At 49.2% G+C, this 17,516-nt stretch overlaps 1 protein-coding gene across 2 annotated transcripts; it reads right to left on the reverse strand.

The window, feature by feature from the left end:
• Nucleotides 1-1,562: 1,562 nt before the first annotated feature.
• Mfsd2a (MFSD2 lysolipid transporter A, lysophospholipid) lies at nt 1,563-13,811 on the reverse strand. Of its 2 annotated transcripts, none has more exons than XM_076862911.1 (14): nt 13,657-13,811; nt 12,077-12,208; nt 10,265-10,389; nt 6,106-6,229; nt 5,930-6,008; nt 5,328-5,485; nt 4,776-4,866; nt 4,531-4,652; nt 4,238-4,321; nt 3,707-3,790; nt 3,500-3,612; nt 2,924-3,067; nt 2,653-2,829; nt 1,563-1,932 (listed from the first exon to the last, which is right to left on the reverse strand). In XM_076862911.1, the coding sequence occupies exons 1-14, from the start codon at nt 13,741-13,743 to the stop codon at nt 1,869-1,871; spliced, it is 1,584 nt and encodes a 527-aa protein (XP_076719026.1). In that variant the 5' UTR covers nt 13,744-13,811; the 3' UTR covers nt 1,563-1,868. The 2 variants fall into 2 exon arrangements, with proteins under 2 accessions (XP_076719026.1, XP_076719025.1); XM_076862910.1 differs by having other exon boundaries at nt 13,651-13,811.
• Between the last annotated feature and the right edge of the window lie 3,705 nt (nt 13,812-17,516).

Consider the following 17,516-nt stretch of genomic DNA (forward strand, 5'->3'; position numbering starts at 1 on the left):
CTCCCTATCCCACTATGAGTCAGCCTCCTTGTATCAGAGAAAACATTTAGCACCTGAAATCATATTTAAAGACAGAACTTGGTGGTTATTGATAGAGTGGAGGAAGGTGGTAGTGTGAAAGAACCTCTATAAGCTCAGACATTCAGTATTCTAGCTACAGAGGCCAGCCAGCCCTAGGTTCCTGCCTTGCCCAGACAGCCTCTGACCAGAGATGCAGCTACAAAAGTACTAGAACTAGACTGGTGGGGGCCAAACTGTTATCTCATGTAACAGCCCAAGTAGTGGTTAAGGGCACAGGCCATACTGTCAATCAGCCTGGATTGAAGTATCAACTTATCCTCTTACCACCACTGTCTGGTGATCTTGGGCAAGTTACTTAATTTCCTTGTGTCAGCATTTCCTTATCTGTAAAATGAGCATAATAATAGTAACTTCCTTATAGGGAAGTTGTGGAGACCAACTGAATTAATATTTGTGAACACATAACAGTGCCTGTTAGTAATCTTTCATGGAATTTATAAAAGCAACTTGGCAAAACTTCATCAGCAACAATGGAACCCCCACATTCAAGGCAAAAACCAAGCCTGAAGAGTCTCAAATAAATGAAGCCCACAAAGCAGAAATGCTAACTGTGAAATAATGAGGTTGAACTGGTCACTCCTGATCCTGCCAGCTTTACTTCCCTGTCATTTTGGAACTTGACCTATGTGTGTGAGAGCCAGTGGTGTGCTGAGCAATCCTACCAGCTTGTAGAAGCCAACTGGTAAATGTTCAGAAATTTGGCAAGATGGTACAACTTTGGGTAACTTGAATTGGCTATGGCATGAGTATTCACACCACAGAAATGGGATAAATGCTACAAGTAAGCCTTCCCTATCCCCCTGCTCCCCACCAGAGGCAGGACCCTTCCTTATCTGACACTCACCCCTAGCCAGGTCCATCCTCCCCGCTTCAACACTGGCGATAATAATGTGGGAGAAGAATGCCAGGTCTTCAGGGCCTCAGTCACAGTCTATACCAGCACAGTCAGTCTCGCAGGCTCAGGCACACAGAGACCAACCATTTGTCTGCCAGTCCTTTGGTCATCATCAGACACAGGGGAGTAAAGAGTGCTAGGTAAGGTCCTGGAGTCACACAGAGCTGGAATGGAGTTCCAGTTGGATTGCTGGATTGCTCTTGGCTGTGTGAAGTTAGCCACATCCCCCTCTATGATGGAGCTCTGCTTTCTTATTTTTAAAACGGGGGCAGACTTGACCTGGCAGTTTTGAGGGTTAATGAGAATACCACTGAAGTGCATACAATGCCTCCCCACTGAACAAGTATTCAGCAAATGTTAGCCAAAGCTGTCATCGAACCCCAGACACATTCTGCCTACTCAGGGGTACCTGAGGCTTATGGTACCCTCTATCTGTCTTGGCACAGAAGGGCTTGTTGAGTGGTCAAGGATACAGACAGAAACAGGCAGCTCAGTTTTTCAGCTTTTATGAAAATTAATAACATTAATAGCTCACAGACATATACAAACACACACATTGCTATGTACATGGTCATTAAGTTATTAATTAGTCTCTGTATAAAACATCTCTACATTAGTGTTCCGGGCTAGGCCCGATCAGTCCTTGGCATATTCACAGTAGCAGTCCCAGGGCTTGGCCCTGTGGGAGGGCAGAGAGGAGGCAGGAAGCTGCAGACTGGCCAGCCCCATGGTGGGTAAGATATCCTGGTCTGCTCACTCTCCAGTCTTCAGTCTGTATCCTGGCATCTGGAGACCAGTTGTTCAGTGAGTAGGCAAGCAGGTCCTGGTCCTCGTGTGGCCTGGTGACCCAGACCCTCTCCATGGTGACTTTTAATAGGCAACACAGCAGGCCCTAGAGGATGCTGGCCAGCTCTGTGGAGTCTGTGTCAGAATAGCCTGAGCTGCTGGCTTCATCCCTGCAAGAAAAAGCCACAAGAGATAGGATGGAGGAAGCCTCTTGTCCCACACCCACGGACACCTGCCTCTTTCTGCAGCAATCTTGGCCCTATAGTAAAAGCCACAGGGAAACCACAGATAGTTTGCTTACTCCTTCTTTCAGCCCAGAAACTTCTGGTTCCTCTATTTGCTATTCTTATTGTACATGGGGCACCACAAGCCCCAGGATATATACTCTGGTCCTGGCTGGCTTATAGGCAGAATGACTCACTCTATATTACCCTCTGGGTTTGAGTCACACTCCAGGTCCTGCATGCTAGGAGGGTAGCAAAGAGTACAGGCTATGGTCAGGACATATATGAGGCTCAAAGCCAAGCTCCACCCCTTAGCCACTGGGCCCTTCACTCTTCCTGGTTAAGTCTTAGGTTTTTTATCAGCACAATGAAAATCATAAAAATCTAGGACACCAAACATTGTTGGAAGAACATGGGAGATCATGAACACACACTCCTAAAACACAAGCTCCTCAAGGGTGAGGCTTTAGCTTTGTTTTGTTAACTAGAACAAAGCTGGCACCTAAGAGGCACCCAGGAAGTAGATGTTGAGTGAATAAATGTAAAGCCACTCAGTGCAGTGCTAGCACAAAGCTAAGTGTTGGAGCTGTCGAGGAAAGGTGTACAGAGATTAAGTGTGGATTTAGCCACAGAGGATTAGACTGGATGGCACCTCTCCTCTCTCACCGCAAAGCCTGCAGGGCCTTCTTATTCTGCCGCCGCTTCTCCTCATCAATGGGATACAGCTTGAAGAGCAACAGGCCCAGCAGGATGAGGACTATAGGAGCCATGGTCACCAACATCTTCAGTGTAAACTTGACACTTGCCGGCTGTGAGCACCCTCGTGTCTTGTACCCAGCAAAGCTGTGGAACCCAGAGGGCAGGGGATTGTAAAGATGCAGCTTTTGGGGTCTGGCTTTGCTTTGCCCTGCCCACCCCACGTTCCCACTCTGCTCACTCGAGACTGAGGGTGGAGATACCCAGTGAGACTCCAGAGGCAAACTTGGTGAAAAAAACATAGAAGGAGAAGAAGATGGGCTCAGTGCCATGGGAGTGAGGCTGCTTCAGGTGGAAGTCGTCAATGACATCAGGCAACATGGACCTGTGCAGAGTGGGTAATGGCAACCATGAGGACCCCATCAACAACTAGCTGCCAGGCCCCCGCTAGCCAGTATGGCCCCTGTATCAATAAGAAGAGGTGGCCTTCTAGGATCTTGTGGCACCCCACAGCTCCAAGGAGCTTATGGCACCTTCATGTGAATAAGGTTTCTTTCCCCCAAGATGAAGGAGTCCCAATCTGGATGCTCGGCCTGGAAAATGGAGTGCAAGCTAGATTTTAGCTCCATTTCTCACCGTGTGACGGTGCTCTTGCACAGTACACAAACTGTACAACTCTAAGACATGGATCCACCCCAACTTGAACCCATAGAATGGTCTATATTAGGAGAAGCCCCCAGAGAATTTTCCCCAAGGAGCTTCAGAACTGGAGTGGGAAGGCTGGGGAACAGACCCAACTAAATTTGAATACACCTACCAGGGTAATAGGAAGGCAGCTGCCACACTGATGCCGGCTGCGATAGCCACCACATACGTGACGATTAGGTTACTCTCCATAAGGGCCACCAAGATGAGAAATGGCACTGCTGACTAGGGGAGGTAGTGTGATAAGATGAGTCAGCTGGGAGGCCCCCCACCAGTAACCCCAACTCAATTTAAGTCCTATCCCTAGAGCCCCACTCACTGAGATCCCAACGTATACAGCTGTCTTCTTGCCAAACCGGGTTAGGAACCACTGCCAGATGGGAATGGTAAATGTGGCAGAAAGCTGTGGACAGACAAAGTGGGTGAGGTAGACAAGTTAGAACCATGGAACCCCTCCTGCCCTTCCCAGGTGCCCAAAGGCGTTCCCAGCCCTGCCAAAGAACAGCCAGATGACATCATCCAGGCAGTGAGAAAGTGAACAGGCATGCCTAACGGCTCCTGGGGAGCTGAAGGAGGTCCTTCTACTGCCTTCTCACACCTCTAAGCACAAAGTTACAGAGCGCTTGACCTCTATACCTTTGCTTTTGTTGTGCTCTCTAAATACTCAACTGCAAACTCCTGCCTAAGCAACTGTAGGTCAATTCCAAATAAATATTCCAAGAAGTTTCCCTCACCCCTTTCTGACCATGGGCCAGTCTGAAAACATCTTCTGACTATCCAAAGAACCATCCCTCACAGCCTAAGCCATGTCAGCCCAGGCTGCCTGCCCCACCTCAAGCCCTGCACTCACCATGATGGCCAGCAGTAGGTTCTGGAATTCATTGCGGAAGCCCAAGGTGTAGGTGCAAAACAAGGCAAAGTTCCCCTCCACCAGCTGAGGAATGGGGCGGGGCAGGAAAGGAAATGCAAGGAAGGAAGTAACAATGGGGCTGAGCCTCCCCAAGTCATTTCCCACACCCCACAAACCTCAGTCCATGCCCTCCTCATTCCATCAGTCCATCAGCTTCATCACATCCTGTGTCCTCTCCAACCCCACTCCCATTGCACTCCCCTCTCAGGCTAAGCACATCAGGCCCCACTCACCATGAAAGCCAGAGAGGTAAAGAGGAAGCCAGCAATGAGCTTGATATATGGCCCATGGCTCATGACCTGGCGGAGGCCCCGGAAAAAGGACATTGGCTCAGCCTGCTGGGTCTCATAGGGTTCTGGGGACCAGAGAGGACAGTGAGGAGGAAGCAGAGAACCCTCCCAAATCCTGAGGGCCACTCAGAATGACATAGCCACTCTGCGCTGGGGCCTGAACCTCTTCCGAGCTGGGACCCTCTTACCTCTCTGCTCCCGTACGCCCAGGGTCAGGATGACAGCACAGATGACGTAAATGGAGGCAATGACCCCTGCTGCCAGCAGGTATGCATTTTGCTATAAAGGGGTGAAGACGACATACAGAGACTGTCAGTCTAATCTCATTCCAGCAGCCCCATTCAATGATATTGGGCCAGTCCCTTTTCCTCTGGGTGCCTCACTGTCTCCATCTGTGAAACAGGAGAAGCATCCTGGGCCTGCTATTGCTCTCCATGGCTGGGCAAAGTTTGAAAGTACAAAATGTTAAGAAGTCAGGCTCTGGGCAAAGAAAGCTGAGAGCCCACAGTTCAAATCTTCCCAAATCTCTTCAATCACCAATTCTACAACCGTAGGCAAATTGTTCAGCCTCTCTCTCTAAGCTTCAATTTCCTTATCAGCATTTTGGGCATAGTCATAATTATGTATATCAAATGCCCAACAATTAATAAATACTAACTATTATTACTAATTTTAGGATGACTACAAAGCATCTCACTGTCCCCCATCTTCCCCAATCCCTGCCATGCCAGGGGCCTCACCGTTTCTCTGAGTGAGGTGGTGCTGTATGTGCGATTAGCACTTTCTGAAGCCACTGAAGAGCCATTGAGGTACTGGAGACAAGGTGCGTTTGCTTGGCCCACAATTTGCCCCTGGATCGCTGTGCCCAGCACTGTGCCCAGCACCTCCACAGTCATCCCTGGGCAGTGAAAAGAGAGTCTTTTGGAGGGCCTCATGGCTTGTGGGCCCAGAGAGGAAGGTCAGACAGATGGGAGATCAAGATCCAGGTATGGTGGATCCAAGGGGCAGGGCAGATGGCACCTTGACCTATACTCATGGCCTGCTCTGTGTGACCTTAGATTAGTACTTGCGTCTTTCTGGGTCTCAACTGAGCAATAAGGGGACTGAATTGTTTTTAACATGGTTTCGTGGGGTGGGGATATAGCTCAGTGATACAGCATCTGCTTAGCATGTATGAGGCCCTGGGCTCAATTCCGAGAACCACAATAAACAAACAAACAAAAAAGATGGCTTCACACCCATGCCCAAGAGCAGAACAACAGCCTGGACATGCAAGGAAGGGTCTAGGAGTGCAGAGGCCAGGCCCCCTGGGTGGGGTCAGGTGGGCTGAGGAGACACTTACGATAGGCCGTGGCAGAGTCCCTCTCGCTCTGCTCAGTGCTGATGAACATGGTGAGGGCTGAGTAGGGAACGTGGAAACACTGGCATGAAAGAGAGGCCCTTGGCCAGTCAGACAGATGGACAAATGTGGAAAACCTAGGGACTGCCCTCACCCAGGTCCCCAGGGGCACAACTCACCGTGACTAGAGTCTCAAAGAGGCAATAGAAAAGCAGGTACCAAAGCTCTTGGCCCTGTGGGAAGTCAGGCACAAACCAGATGAGGAAGTAGGTGATGATGGCCAGGGGTGTGGAGAAGATGATCCTGAGGAAGGGGAGGGTCTAAGTGGAGGCTGGAGGCCAGAACCCCAGGAGTCAGGTTCTGTAGGTACCTGCTGGAAAGGAAGTTCCTCCCACTAAACCCACCTACCCAGCCTCTGGGAAGAGGCTGAAGGCTAAGCCAGTAAGCGCAGAATGGAATGGGGCCCCTGGACTGCAATGAGACCAAGACTTCAGAGCAGGGAAAAGGAGCAACCCCAGCAAATGTGTGTTTTTACATGTGTACATGTATCGTCTGCACACACAGGGAAGCTGGGGTGGGGTGGGGTGGGAGAAGCCAACTCCGGATGAAAGAATATGAAGGAGCCACCTGGGAGGAATGGACCTCATGACATAAGTATAAAGGGGACAAGTATATGCCATGTACACGTGAGTCCTACCCATGTCACCTTAGACCTCAGGATGGATTGACTTCACAGCATCAGCATAGAAAGGGAGCAGAGTACAAAGGTTAAGAGAAAGATCTTAGAAGTCTTACTTCTGGGACTCAACTCTGGTTTTACCAACTAACTATAAAAACTTAGTCTTGGATATCCAAGCCTGGCAGCAAATAACTATAATCCCAACATCTTGAGCTGCTGAGGGGGGAGGATTGCAAGTCCAAGGCCAGCCTCAGCAACCTCATAATGCCCTAAGCCCTAACTTAATGAGACCCTAACCCAGAATAAAAAATAAAAAGGGCTGGTGATATGGCTCAGTGGTTAAGTGCCCCTGGATTCAATCTTCAATACCAAACAAACAACAACAACAACAACAAAAAATCCTTAGTCTTGGGTTAGTTATTTAACCTCTGTGAGACTCATTTTTTCATGTGTAAAATGTGAATAAAAAAATAGCACATGCCTTACGTCCAACATTTACCTGAATACTTAATAAGCGCCAATAATGTACCAGGTGCTATTCTAATTGCTCAGGATATATTAGTGAACAAAAATATTAAAAAAGAAAGAAAGAAAGAAAACATTGTCCTGATAGGCACAGTGGTGTATGTCTGTAATTCTAGCTATTCAAAAGACTGAGGCAGGAGGATCACAAGTTTGAGACCAGCCTCAGCAATTTAGGGAGACCCTGTCTCAAAATAAAAAATAAAAATGGCTAGAGATAGCTCAGTGGTAGAGCATTCTTGGGTTCAATCTCCAGTACTCCTCCCCCCAAAAATGCCCTTGTGATTATAGTTGATCAACAACAACAACAACAACAAAAACCCACAAAATTAAAATTTCATATATATATATATATATATATATATATATATATATATATATATATATATAAAATTCAGCCTTCAAAAGAAATGAAATTATGATATACACTATAAAATGGATGAACTCCAAGGACATTAAGCTAAGTGAAATAAGCCAGTTGCAAAAAGGTGACTATTGTATAATTTAACTTATGTAAGGTAAGCCAACTTTATAGAGACAGAAAATGGAATGAGAGGTTAGCAGGAGTTAGGAGAAAGGCAGAATGGAGATTATTGTAATGGGTACAGAGTTTCTATCTAAGAAGATAAAAAGAACTGGAAGTGGAGGTGGTGATAGCTAACCAAGATGTGAATATAAACTTAATGTCACTTTATACTTAAAAATGGTTGTAATGATTATTGATGATGTTATATTGCATATATTTTGTCACAGTTTTTAAAAACATGTTAGAAGGTGATAAGAGATAAGGAGGAAGCAGCCAGGTGTAGTGGTGCACCCTTGAAATCCCAGTGGCTTGGGAGGCTGAGGCAGGAGGATGGAGAGTTCAAAGCCATCCTTAGCAACTTAGTGAGGCCCTAGGCAACTAAGCAAGACCCTGTCTCTAACTAAAATACAAAACAGAGCTGGACAGTGGCTCAGTGGTTGAGTACCCCTGTGTTCAACCTCCAATAGCACCCCCCCCCAAAAAAAGTAAAGCAGACTACAGGGAATTAGAAGTGAGAATGGGGGTGCATTTCACAACAGATAGACAGCACAGGTCCCACTGAGAAGGCAATGACTGTGTGGACTGAATAGAACTAGGGAGTGAGTCTGCAGGCATCTGAGGCAAAGCTGGGCTGGACAAGGGAAAGTCAGTGCAAAGGTCCTCATGCAGGAACGTGCCTGATAAGATTGAGGAACAGTGAGGGCTAGAGTTCAGTGAGCAAGGGAGATGAAATTAGGAGATAAGCTTAGAGAGGAAATTGGACATCCTAGGAGCCATGGGAAGGACTTGGGTTCTACTTCATAGGGTTGAAGTAGTCTTGAAACTTAAAATAAGTTGGCATGAAAATGTAGAGCAGTTCTTGGGACATTGTGTACAGTGATCACATGAGGGAAGCTAGCAGGAGCCGCCCTGGGAGAAGTAGTACAGGCCATGACCAGGGGGCTTCAAAGCACACCAGAGGTACAGCCTGCTGCATCTTGGCCTTTCTACATGTCCCTTCTGACACCTGTCTCTAAACCTCAAAGTCTGTCTGGTTTGAAGAAGAGGATTTAAGTACAGGTTTAGAGGAGGGCTGCCCCCAGGCTTGGAAGGAGAGGAAGTCCTACGGTTTACACACCCTGCTTCTTCCTACACTAAAAAGAAAGGGGTGCTGCAGACCTTTGAGTTTGCATTCAAACATGCACAAAGTCACCTGCTAAAGCAGAAAGCAACCTATAGGGCCCCCAGTGACTTTTCCAAGCCCAGCAAGGCCTCAGATCCTGCCTCCTATAGGGTGGGTCCTCTGGGTGCTCCGCCTCCTCTAACCCTCCCAAATCCACGTGTCTCCTTAGAGAGAAAGGGCTCCCCAGGAGCCTTCCTTGACATGCCATCCTTGGCTCTTAAGCAGATGAATAGAACAGCGCTGCCCTGCCCGAGGAGCCCAATGTGACTGGGAGTAAACTCTGCAGCTTCTGTGCTTCGGTGGTAGGCAGCCTGGCCTAGCAGCTTCCTCTCATTGGCTGAGCCTCATGAGGCGATGTGGCAGCAGGGCCCCGCCTTCTACCGGCTGCCAGGAGATGGGCACAAGGCCAAGTCTCACGGCTGGCGATTAGGGAGTCCCCAGCAGCCTGCTCAGGTAAGACAGGCCATCCTGCCCTCTACCCTGAAGTCAGGATCAAAGGCTCCAACCTGGGCTTTTGCCAGGGGTTGGCAGGATTGAGTGGGTGGGGGGCCTCGTGGGAAAGGAAGCTGTGGGGATGCAGGGGCTGTGGGAAGAGCTTTGAAGGCCGGAGACCAGGTATGGGCGCCCCTGGGGCAGGAAGGCGCCCACTTGAGCTTGGATGGGCTGGAGATGAAAGGGGTATGCCCCCCCCACGCCCTGTAGCAGGATGTCCTGGAGGGAACCAGAGCCCCGGCTTGGCCTTGTCTTGTATGTCTCCCTTGCTGTCTGATCTATGGCAAACGCCTCCTCCCACCTTGCTCCACAGCCTGAGTTTGAGTAGTACAGGCTTTATACCAAGGGAAAAAGTAGTTCATATCATCCAAAGCACCAGAGGTTATGGATCTGCTACCCCACTCCAATATAGCCCTCAACCCCTGCCTCACAAGGAGCCACCCTGAAGGAGGGCCAAGTTATATATCACTTAATATGTGCCAGGTAGTCTGCTGAGTGCTTTACACATTAAAAACCATTTAACCCTCACCACAACCCTGTGAGAAGTTCCTTATCCCCATTTTACAGATGAAGAAACTTGAGGCTCAGAGATGTTCACCTGCTCAAGATTGCACAACTGTTAAGTAGTGAAGTTGGGATTCAAACCCAGGCAGGCTAGCTCAACTGTTCTAGAGCAGTAGCTCTGCTACTATGGAAGTGACTGAGTGGGAGAAGTCAGAATTCCAGCCTGGGCTGAGGGAAACTGCCATGCCTGGTACTTTGGCCAGTCTGGGAATGAATAGGCTAGGCATTACAGTGGCTGTGTATGGGGCAGCTGAGGCCTCAAATGGGTTTCAACACCATTTTTATATCATTCCTTCTCCTCACCCCCCAGCCTGTGACAAGAGATGAAAGGATCAAGGGAAATATGCCAGAAGATTTGTCTTCTGCTACCTTGAAGGAGCCTCTTCCACTCACCAGGGCATGAGGCGGCCTAGGCGGGTCCAGGAAGATTTGCTAATGCAGAAGCCCACCAGAGGATCAGTGAAGGCATCCCAGGCTCGACCCACGAACAGGATGATGGAAGCAGGGAAAGGGTTCACCTGGAAGGGGGAAGAGGGAAAGAGACAACTCTTTCATTCTTTGATTCGCCTCAATCCTAACTGCAAAAGCAGGGACTCCCTCCCTGCCTCAGCCAGGCCTTGAGCTCCTATGCTGCTGCCATCTGCGCCTTCAACATCTTCATTTTCCTTATTAATAATGACAATAGTGGACCTGGAGGTATAACTCAATGGTAGATTACTTGCCTAGCATGTGTGAAGCCCTGGGTTCCATCCCCAGGGGAAAAAAATGACAATAGCATTTATCTGATAACAGTAGCACTGTGTGCTCCCTTAGAAGCTTTCCTGGATCTATTTCCTCCCCTTTGCTGCCCTTGAAAATACTCCTATCAAGTAGAATAAATCCAAAATCATTTCCTTCCCTCCCTTTCACATCCCTGAGACTCTGACCACCTGAAATCAGAATTAACATTCACTGGGTATATACAGTGGGTCTCAGTTTTTCCATCTGTATAATGGGAGTTACTATCTCTATTGTAGAGGGTCAAGCTCTATCTTGAATGAGGAAGGAGTCTATAGAAACTTTTTATTTTATTTTATTTTTTTAATATTTATTTTTTAGTAGCTGGACACAATAGTTTTATTCTATTTATTTATGTGGTGCTAAAGATCGAACCCAGGACCTCGCATATGCTAGGTGAGCACTCTACTGCTGAGCCACAACCCCAGCCCTATAGAAGCTTTTTAAAAGGTGGCCCATCTCTACCTATTCAAGCTATCCCTCTGTCCCCAAACAGAATTTAAACGCAGATTCCTTGGACTCCTACTCAACCATCAAGTTATTGGTCTGGGAAGCTGGAAGCCTCTTGCATACCGTAGTCTCTCCAATCTGACCCCCAAGCTCTAACACTTACTACATTTTTATACTTCAACTGCAAGTTTCTCATATTTGTACCTCAATTAGGGCCTAGTGCATGGATATTGCTCAAAAACTATCTGCTGAATGAAATCATTTGTCCTTTCTGGGGCTTAGTATTTCTTACCTGAAAATGGATACAACCCAGACACTCTGTTTGCCAAGTCAGATGCTACATAGAAAGACAGCCAGTGCAGGATCCCTGGTAGCCATGGCTATTCAGCCTCCCACTTTCCCATCCAGACAGGGTGAATTCTCGGGATGCCAGGCTGCTGGCCAAGGCTTCTCAAAGCACAGAGTAGCTCTGCTTCACCCTGAGAATTCCTCTTAATCAAAGCCCCTGTGCACTGGGGAATTCTAACTTAGCCCAGCACGTGAGGGTCCCACTGCCAATGACATGTCTCTGCTCCTCAGGTGAAGGTGGGATATACATCTCCACAAGCCTGGCAACATTCACTGGCCCCTGAGCCAAGCCAGCTGACTTTCTTCCAGCCAGGGACATGGTGTGCCAGTCTCTTCTAAGAACAGCGTCACCAGCGGGTTCCATTCTCCCTCACACCACCGCTTACCCCTCCAGGCTCTATTGCTCTTGCCAGGCAAGGAGGAGTTGCCAGCTATTCTGGGGCAGATAGACTCCCCTCCTTGATACTTTCTAAAGACTTATTTCTCATTCACTGTGACTCTGAGAGACAGCAAAGTAGGAATTTTTAGTCCCAGTTCACAGATGGGGAAAACTAACTGGTCCTTCTCAGGGTGCCTAACTTTTCCCACCTCAGTATGCTGGAGGAGCCTTAGAGGGCTCAGGCCACTCACCTGAGCCACATCCAATAGGTAGATCTGCAGGAAGAACCCTAGAGCACAGCCCGTCACCTGGTAGGGGGCCCCCCCAACAGCGTAGCAAAGTTTGTTGCAAATGGACAACTGCTTCTTCTTCTTTGGCTCCTTCTGGGAAGAGGAGGAAAGGATGAAAAGGCTCAAGTTCCTGGCCTCATCCTAGAGGCCAGCCAGCTCTGCCAGGAGGAACAACTCTGCCTTGCCCTGTTCCCACCCAAGGAGATTCCACTTCCCATAAGAAGAGAAAGGTATTCTTTATTCTTGGGAACCTGGGGAAAAAGGTCATTCATATTCCTGAAGAAGTCGCCCCTAAGTTTCCCGCCCCCTTCCACCCCAGTCTGAGGAAATCTATCAGCCCATCATCTCTAAATAGCTACTCCCCGCCCCTCTTCCCCCAGGCCTCAGCCACTGTTCCTTCCCAAGTTACAGAGGGGGAGCATGCTCCATCAGCAGACCTGTCCCCACCCAACATCAGCTGCCACAACCTGAAAATCCTCTTGCTGCCAAGAGCTGCCTGAGCCCAGCCCAGGCTCCCACCCTGGCTGAGGCCAGGATCCACCTGCCTACTGAGTGAGAGCCCTAGGGGCCCATCCCAGCTGGCTGCAGGCACAGCTGTTCCTTCCATCTGTCCCAGAGCGTCCCTGGTCCCTGTAGGCAACCAGAGCTTCAGGCAAACTCAGGGGTGGTCCTAGCCTCCTGCTCCTAGGGGACCTCAGGAGAGTGGCGGAAAGGCCTCTAGGTGCAGAAGTAGGCCCTCTCTGGGTAGGGGACTACGGAGGTTGGGATTGCCCAGGGAAAGTAGAGATTACTCATACATGGTAACAGCATAATTGCTCACTCAGTTCCTTCCAAGGATCAGCTAATAAAATTTAAAAGAAAAGGCAGTAACCTCCCAAGCAGATATTTATTGCCTAAGATCCGTTCCTGGGACAGCCTGGTTTTATTCGGTCGTTAAATAAGTCCATAGGGCAGGGGCTGGGACGGGTGGATGATGAGACAGACGCAGAGCACTACGCGCGAACCCCCACACTCACCGTCGCCAGAGGAATGCGGTTCCTTTAAGAGCTGAGCCCTTGTTCTTATGAATGAACTTGAGTGGCCCGAGTTAGTTGAGTTGAGGCGCGAGAGTAGGCGGGTGGGGGTGGGGGGGAGGTGGGGGTGAATGAGGAACCAATGAATCCCCTTGGGGGGATTTCCAGGTTTCTGGGGTCTCTCTAACTTTTAGGGCGGAAAATCCGAGCCTCTCGGGACACATAAGAACCAAAACCGGCTAGGCAGAGCCCGGCACCACAAGAAGCTGTCAGCAGGGCCCTCGCCGACAAGGAAAGTGTGTAGGCAAAAGTGGGCGCCGATTCCTACAGATCCTCTCCATCACGTTCTGGCCCGGGGCATTCCCTGGTTTCGGGGCTCCCCCAGCCTCTCCTAATTCTAGGCCCGCCTGTCCCCAGATAATCCCTTGTTTCCCAGAATCAGGCCTAACCTCCGACGCCCCCGCATCCCATCTTGGCCTGCCCACCACCTCTTGCCCTCCATTCGGGGTACTGGGCCCTCACCTTCACCTGGGCCGGGCGTTCGCCCGCTTGGAGAATGCCGGTGGGCAGCAGCCCCGCCGCGGAGCCGCTCTCGGCGCCCTCTCCTTTGGCCATGACCCGCGGGCCACGCCGTCTGGGACCGGCACGCCGGGATGCTCCTCTGCTCCTCGGGCCACCTAGTAAACCCCACAGGCAGGCGAGGGAAGCACTCCCTGCACGCCCCCTCCGCGCCTCTTAAACGTTCGGCCCTGCCCTTTCAGATCCGGCCAATCCCTGAGCCCCGCTGCCTCACCTCCAGCCAATCCCCGCGCCCGCCGGCCCTCCCGCCAGCCCCTCCCGGCCGGCGGCGCCTTGCCACTGAGCCACGTTCTCAAAGCCCCGGAACCGGCATCCGGCTGCGCGCTGTCCTCACAACCTAGGGAAGTCTGCGGGACCCACCTGACACGCCCGAGAAAACTGAGGCCCAAGGCTGAAAGTGACCTGCCCGAGGTTCCCCAGAGTGAGTTCTCCCTGAGTCGAGCAGCCAACCCATAACTTCTAACTCCCAGACCTAGGAAAGGTAGGGGCTTGGAGGTCCACTGCCCCCTTTAAAATCGGAAGTGATATCGCGTCTCTCTCTCTCCCTCAGACTTGAAGGATTTAGGCTGTCCCTTTCCCTGCCGATGTCCCTCTTTTAGTTCCCAGAGATCGACCATTTCTTCTTCCTGACTTTGGCATCATGGGGACCTTCGTGAAGGGGCAGAAAAATGAGGCAACCTGGTGTCTGCCCCTGCTGGCAGGGAGCTCCCTAGCTATAGAGTCTAGTAAGGTAACAGCGGCCTTTTATGGGTAGCTTCCTCCAAGCTTAACATGATCTCATTCGGCCCTCACAACCACCATATGAGGGTGGTACTATTATTAACCCCATTTTACAGCCGAGGAAAGGGAGATTCAGAGAAGGGGAACAGCTGTTATGTGGCAGAGCCGGGCCTGGAAGGTTTTGACTGATTCGTAGTCTTTGCTCTTAATAACCCTATTCTGTCCCTTTTTGCATAGTTTCAGAAGGCTGAATGGGGTACATGTGCCTCCCCAACAAGAAATCTTGGGAGATAGAAAGCTACAAAGACACTCTGGCTTGAAACTATCAAGATAGGTTTTCAGAAAGAAAGTGTAGAGTAGTCTGGCCCTTGAAAGAAGATGGGAGGACATTATCTAGTACAGAAGCCAGGCACAGATGCTCATTCACTTTCCAGGTACTCAGGAAAGAGGCCAGTTCTGATTAGTGAAGGGACTGCTGGACTCTCAAAGGTCACTCACCCATGTTCCTGTAGTTATTTTTATCAGGCTGTTTGTTTGTTTGTGTTTTCCCTTTCTTTCTTTAAATCTCTGGTTTCAGGGAGGAGAGATGAGATTCCAGGATGGCCACACTAAGCTCCTTTGTGAGTCCTAGAGACCCCAGTTGGGGATGCAGTTCTTGGTCACTGTTGAGCAAAAGTGAGTGGAAGTGAAACACTTGAATACCATGAAAAGGGCATGCACAGGCCCCCACAACTCCATCAAGAGCCCTATGACACTGTTCTGTCTCCCATTCCTTCTCTGGGCTTGAGATGTCCACGGTGGACTCTTTGAACCCTTTTGCCCTAAAAATCTCCATTCCCTTAGAATCACATCATTTCACAAGTGATCTGGATTCCACTGCCAGATCATGAGCTCCTTGAAGGTAGGAACTACATCTTTTTCACTTCTATATCCCACTAAATAGCTTGATGTCCCGGCTCTTTGTAGGACATTAACAAATATGTGTGAAGTGAATGAATGTTCATATCTCAGGTGCAAGCACAAGAGGTGCCCATTTGGAAAAGCCTCAGTTTCCTCCATGCACTAGATGTGTGGTTGATCCTGAATAACTCAGTTAACCTCCCAGTGTGTAAGGTGGGGACTTTAACAGGACCTAATAGGATTGCTTAGGGGATGGAACAAGAAAATGCACAGGAAGCATTTAACACTAGTGCCTGGGAGCTGAGGCTGGCCTGGTCCCCCTCCTGGCCTGATTCCAGTCTGTCAGTGTAGCAACGCAAGATTCCAGATATGGCCTGACTAGGCCAACACAATAGGCCTATTATTTCCCCCAGTCTGGACACGACACATTGTTAATGCAGCCTAAGACTGCTGGGCTTCAGAGCCTTTCTCTCCCATGATTAGTTCCCATCAGGTTGTGGTCAACTAAATCATTCAGATCCTTTTCACCGGAGCTGGGGTCAAGTTAGGTCTCTCCCCCATCCTCTGCTTTGTGTAATATCGTCAAGCTCACAGCAGAACAATGTCATCTTGCTTATCCCAAGCTGTGGAAACTGTTTTGAAGGCTGACTCTATTGCCCAGTGTTTTCTCACTCCAAATTTAGATCTAGGCTGCCCCTTGCAACTTCAACTCCACCTTCCATATTCTTGGTCAGAATAGAGCCCGTACACTCCACTAGAAATACTCATTCACCATTTACTAAATCAGGGCACAGTTAATTCAATAACTCTCAGTTATCAAGCACCCACTGTATGATGGGCCAACACTGTGCTAAGTACTTTTGCCTTATGTAGATCATCATGTTTACTCCTTAAAACACCACTGGGGACTGGTCCCATTCTGTAGATGATAAACCTAAAACTAAGAGAAGAGAAGCAGGGATTATATTTTACGGCCCCCTTTTTCTTATGATGAGCTTGGTGGTTGTCTTCCAGGTGCCTATAGTCCTGACCATTTGACACATTGGGCCCATTGGACATTTTTCTTCCCACCTGCTTACCCCCATACTGTCAGGCCTGGAGCCCAAGGGACTTTGTTGAGGCTCTAGATGGCATCCTCTGTAGCTTGGTTAGCTTCAAGAGCCTGGAGCAGAAACCTGGGCCCATTCTGTGCAGCAACATTTTCTCCATCTAGGACAGCAGTGAAAACAAGGGCTTCTCCCTGAGAGGCAAACAGCTCCCCACTCTGTGGTGGGACCACCCTCTGGGCCATCCATACACTTTCTGGGCCTAGTCCAGCCTCACAGCCAAGGACAAGCAAACTGAAGAGCTCCCCTGCTTGCTCTCCACCTATCTGCTCCCTTACAGGGCATGAAGCCCCACCTAGTATCCTCCTTTACATGCTCTAGCATACTCCTCAGAGGGCCACCCGGGAGGCTACTGGGCCTCATGAGCTTCCTGGAAGGCAGAGAAGCAGTGTTAAGTGCAAAGATCCCAGAGACAATTACTTGGCTTCAGACCTCGTCTTTATCATTGCATTTTACTCTTGGGCAAAAAATGAATCTCTTTCAGCCTCAGTTTCCCCACCTGTCAAATGGGGATAATAATTGTACCTATCTCCTAGGGTTGGCATGAGAATTAAGTGGAGCACTTAGTGTGCTTGACATGAAGTAAGCACTTAAAAATGTTTATTGTTATCATTATCATTATTTGGACAAAAATTCATCAAGTAAGACCATTCAGACCAGAGGGAAGGAAATTTGCTTATAAATTATTAGGGGCTAGATATATGTCTGGTGACTCAAGATGGTACAGTGGGCTGATGCCAGGGCAGGATTACCAGGTGGAGCTGTTGCAGAGCTGGTGCTAGGATATTGTTGCTGAGTGAAAGTTGTTGATGGATTGCCATAGTTGCTAGGTGGAGTAGCTTTCAATCTGTTATCCAGTGGTAAGATCTTTCCAGTCGCTACCTGGCAGAACTACTACCCTGACTTCTATAGAAAAGGGGCCAAGCCCATACTTTGAAATATGAGTGTCTCAGCAGCCACTAGCAAATTTTCATCCAGGGTGGTGGTGCTCCAAGAGAATGGCCAAGTTGAAGAAATTAGGGTTGGGCAGGCCCAGAGCAAGGGCTTCCTGGAATAGCTGCTGTGATGGCAATGCCTTGGCCT

Source organism: Callospermophilus lateralis, chromosome 7 (genome assembly GCF_048772815.1).
Source record: "Callospermophilus lateralis isolate mCalLat2 chromosome 7, mCalLat2.hap1, whole genome shotgun sequence".
Lineage (NCBI taxonomy): Eukaryota > Metazoa > Chordata > Mammalia > Rodentia > Sciuridae > Callospermophilus > Callospermophilus lateralis.